The sequence below is a fragment of the Eschscholzia californica genome, unplaced genomic scaffold (assembly GCF_041429995.1).
Source record: "Eschscholzia californica isolate CP2 unplaced genomic scaffold, dmEscCali1.0.p SCAF_6, whole genome shotgun sequence".
In the NCBI taxonomy this organism is placed as follows: Eukaryota; Viridiplantae; Streptophyta; class Magnoliopsida; order Ranunculales; family Papaveraceae; genus Eschscholzia; species Eschscholzia californica.
The window spans coordinates 8,094,191-8,099,041 of record NW_028238483.1 but is presented as its reverse complement, the minus strand read 5'-3'; the positions used below and the strand labels follow the sequence as shown (position 1 = coordinate 8,099,041).

Here is a 4,851-nt window from a genome sequence, read left to right as displayed (position 1 = left end):
GAAAATACAGATGATAATGAAGTCTAAGACTATAAACATCTTTTACCATTATATTCCTCTCAACAGTCCAAAGATAAGGTGATGAGTAAGATTCAGACTGAATGTGACAAGCAATTTTGAGTTGGATGTCAGGTAAAGTTGCATCAGAGCTCAAAATGCTCGACGTGAATGCAACCAATCATCTTTATCCCCCACTAGCTCATTTGGCAAATAACCCATGTAGCCATTAATCTTCGATCAATCAAAATCGTATGTTAATTTGCATTGGTACGGTCTTTACCTCTTCCTTTCCTTCCACTATATACATATAGTACTCTTCTTTGTTTTTTGTTGCACTCATTGGTATATAACCTTATTTCTGCCATAATGTAGGTGTTATCTACTTCTCTAACCAAGTAGTGGTACAAAGAAGACTCCATTGCATTGTGATAAAGAAAACCATGGATTCATCGAAAATGGTGGTTAACTTATTTCTCATATTTAGCTTCTCTAGTTTCATTTTCCCTCATGAAGGACGACTAACGACACAGACAAGTGAAACAGACAAACAAGGACTCCTAGAATTCAAGAAAAGCATAAGTTTTGATCCAAAAGGAGTTCTTACTAATTGGAACGAAACAACCCATATTTGCCTTTGGAATGGAGTTGTTTGCGGTAAGAAGACCAAGCGAGTAATTGAACTTCATCTCAAAATGAAGTATCTCCAAGGAACACTATCTCCATTTCTCAGTAATCTTTCTTCATTAAAGAAGCTTGATCTTTCGGAGAATTCAATAAGAGGATCAATTCCAGTTGAGTTCGGAGCTTTAACCAACTTAGAAGAACTCAGTTTGCGCTCAAACCAGATTGATAGTCAAGTCCCAGAGAGCTTTGGGTTGCTCGCTAATCTTCGGTTTATTGATTTGGCGAAAAATCAGCTATTTGAGCGGCTTCCACAGTCTTTATTCCACAACTGTAGTTCGTTAGTTTATATCGATCTCTCTGACAATATGTTCATTGGTCTAATCCCCTCTAAGATAGGATATAATCTTAATTATCTTGAAACACTTCGACTCTATATGAATCAATTAAGCGGAATAATTCCAGCTTCTTTGTCCAATTCTTCTCAAATGAAAGAGCTAGATTTAGAGTACAACTTTTTAACTGGTACTTTGCCATCCGAGATTATCAAACGAATGCCGTTGTTGGAGATCTTATATCTTTCAGGGAACAACTTAGCGAGTCATGACCATAACACAAATCTCACATCTTTCTTCACAGCCATTACAAATCTGACTCATCTTCATGAGCTTCATTTAGCTGAAAACATGCTTGGAGGTGAATTTCCGTCAGTGATCGGTACGTCTAACACCAACCTAAAAGAGATCCGTCTTGATAATAATTTTATCCATGGCATGATTCCTTTGACTATAGCAAATTTTTCGTGTCTCACACTGTTGAATTTATCTACAAATCTTCTAACCGGAAAAATACCTTCTATGCTTAGTCTTCCAACCAAGTTAGAAAGGTTGTTCTTATCGAATAACTCATTAGAGGGAGAAATTCCAAATGTTCTTGGTGAAGTAACTCACTTGGGTCTATTAGATCTCTCGAGAAACAAACTTTCTGGTTCAATACCATCATCTCTAGGGAACCTCTCACAGCTGAGATATCTTCTTCTACATCACAACTTCCTTTCAGACACTATACCTTCAAGCTTAGGGAGATGCATAAACCTACAAATTCTTGACTTTTCTTATAACAGGTTAAGTGGTAAAATACCGGCCGAAGTTGCAGGTTTGAGAGAGATAGGAATATACTTCAATCTCTCCAACAATTTTCTCAGTGAAGACTTGCCAATAGAGCTAAGCAAGATGGAAATGGTTTCTGCCATCGATCTGTCTTCGAACAATTTCAGTGGTGAAATTCCTCCCAATTTGGTAAGCTGTGAAGCTTTAGAAATGATCAATCTTTCTCACAACTCTCTTCGAGGTTCAGTTCCTGCATCCTTCGGAAATCTTTTGAACCTCAAAATCTTGGATCTCTCACACAATTCGCTCTCTGGCGAGATTCCAACTTCACTTAATAAATCCAATAGTCTAGTCCAACTCAATCTTTCATTTAATAACTTAACTGGAACGATCCCACGAGGTGGTCTCTTTAATTTTTTAACTTTCGAATCATTTCAGGGTAATGAATATCTCCGTTGGCCTTCCTCACAGTCGCAAACTTTCAAACCTGATAACCAGCCAACTTTACATTCTCTCAAGTTCTTGATCTTGCTTGTCATAATTGTCTCCATATCAGTTTTTGCTCTCGCATTATCTTTCGGATTTATAATCAATGCAGTGAAAAGGACTCAAACTATGAGCAAAAACCGGATTTCAGGTAAGTTCAGCATGGGCTTGAGATCATCCTACCCAAGAATCAGTTATAAAGAAATTATGCGGGCCACGAGGGATTTCGAGCAAAGTCAATTGATTGGGTATGGTAGCTTTGGACAAGTTTACAAAGGAATCCTAAAAGATAGAACAATAGTAGCAATAAAAGTTCTACGATTTCAAGCAGGAAATTCTACCAAAAGCTTTGACAGGGAATGCCAAATTTTGAAGCGAATTAGGCATCGAAACTTGATGAGAATTATAACTACCTGTAGTCTCCCAGAATTCAAAGCTTTAATTCTTCCATATATGGCTAATGGAAGCTTAGATAGTCATCTTTATCCAAAGTCGAAAAATTTCGTCTCTCCTCTAGACATGAGCTTGGTATTAAGAGTGAATATATGTAGTGACATAGCAGACGGAATGGCATATTTGCACCACCATTCTCCCGTTCAAGTCATCCATTGTGATTTGAAACCTAGCAATATTCTCCTCGATAACCAAATGACTGCATTTGTCTCAGATTTTGGGATTGCAAGGTTAGCTAGAACAATAGACGACGTAAACATGACAACGGAAAAATGCTCAACAGCCAACTTGCTCTTTGGTTCAATTGGGTACATTGCACCAGGTACAATTGTCTTCCTTTCTGAAATACATTTTCAGATTTCAGGTTGTTTGTTCTTCCTCGTATGACTCGACTCGAGTCTGATTCGTCTGAATCTAAAATGTTGACATCTGATTAGTATACGGGTATAATAGTAATTTGAACCGGAGTTATATTTAACAATCAATAGACTTAAAGAACCTGATTCAATTGGGTCTACAAGTCGGAGTTTTTCACATCTGAAAAACAAATGGTCTGATATCTGTCTGTGTCACCTCAAACTCTGATTCAGATTTCATATCTGAAAACCAAATAAATAAAACTCCATGTTAGCGGTCTTTAGAAACTATCTTTTCGCTATTTCGCGAAGTGATAAATGTCAGTTGTATAATACTAATATTTCCTTTCATCAGAATATGGATTGGGAAGAAGTGCATCAACAAAGGGTGACGTCTACAGCTTCGGAATTGTTGTCTTAGAAATGGTTACGAGAAAGAGACCCACCGCTAGTTTGTTTAACGAAGAAAAGGACTTGCCTAAATGGGTGAAGAACCATTATCACGGCGATCTGGGGGAAATTATAGATCCCATACTAATGAGAGCTGCGAGTGATCACAACTCTGAAGTTAACAATATGTGGCAAGCTGCAGTTATTGAGTTAATTGAAATAGGCCTTCTTTGCACACAAGAAAATCCTTCTACTAGACCTACCATGATAGATGTTTCAGATGATCTTAATAAACTTAAACGATATCTGTCTGGTGAGGCGACTTCGACATTTACATCCTCCATTGGGATTTCATTTTCTACTGCAACAGGAGGAAACAAGGAGTAGGTTTCAGTTGGCGACCAATTGCTAAACAGAGAGCTGTTCTCTGGAAAATGTGTTTTTTCAAACGAAATTGTGCAATAAGTTTCTGACAGTTCATGGTACTACTGCAGTTACTCAGGATTTAGATGAATCACATATGTAAATTAATTAGAGCATCTCCAAGCATAATCTCTAAAAACAAAAGAAGTCATTATGTTGGCATCTTCTCTGTGTTTTTCTTCAAAATATAGAGATTGACTCCAAACACAAATCACAATTCAAGTCTCTATATTGGTATCCTTATTATTTTATTTTAAGACTACTAACTTATTATATTATTTATTAACTTCTAAAATTTGATTATTAATATTTAATATAAATATATATCATATTTAAAAGTAGAAACACATTATATGATAACCATATATTTTATATTACAAGATATTATAATATATTACGAAAAATAAGAAAACACGAATTAAAACCATTACATAACTACTCCAATAAAATTATTTAGTACTCCAGTAAGTCTCCAAAACTCAAAGTATTTCAGGATCAAACTAATATCACGGTTGAATGGCGTGCAGCGGCTCAAAGCGGAGCCAAGGCCAAGCAAATGCAGGGTTTCCTAAAAATGACAAGCCACGACGAAAATATTCAATATCTGAGTAAAGTAAACTAGTATTAGAGAAAGAGGACATAGCATATCTTTATTCATTTCATAAAAATCTATTAGAGCAAAAATTACAACCCAAAAAAACAAGGCCAAAGTCCGCGGGTGGATCTGTTATAGAAGAAATTGTAGAGTTATGGGAGAAAGTAATGGAAGCGGCAACATGCAAGCCCTTCCCCAAAAGTTGGAGCCCGAAGGCGGCTAGAGACTTGGCCCGGATATTCATCAGAGGCAGGGAGCCAGTTGAAGAAAGTATAGCTATGAGACCCACTGAAAAAGACAAAGCTCTCTCTAGAATCGCAACCCTCAGCTCCTACCCATTGTTAGGGGACGAAAAGAACGAACAAATGGGAAGTACACTCAAATGAGAACAAAACTCTTTAAGAGAAGAAAAACGCCC

At 36.9% G+C, this 4,851-nt stretch overlaps 1 protein-coding gene across 2 annotated transcripts; it reads left to right on the top strand.

Moving 5' to 3' along the window:
* LOC147531559 (putative leucine-rich repeat receptor-like serine/threonine-protein kinase At2g24130) lies at positions 1–4,049 on the top strand. 2 transcript variants are annotated; one of them, XM_086649101.1, is made up of 3 exons: positions 1–267; positions 373–2,991; positions 3,381–4,049. In XM_086649101.1, exons 1-3 carry the CDS (start codon positions 252–254, stop codon positions 3,800–3,802), a joined length of 3,057 nt encoding a protein of 1,018 aa, XP_086505227.1. In that variant the 5' UTR covers positions 1–251; the 3' UTR covers positions 3,803–4,049. The 2 variants fall into 2 exon arrangements, with proteins under 2 accessions (XP_086505227.1, XP_086505228.1); XM_086649102.1 differs by lacking the exon at positions 1–267 and having other exon boundaries at positions 330–1,919; positions 2,169–2,991.
* Positions 4,050–4,851: the final 802 nt, after the last annotated feature.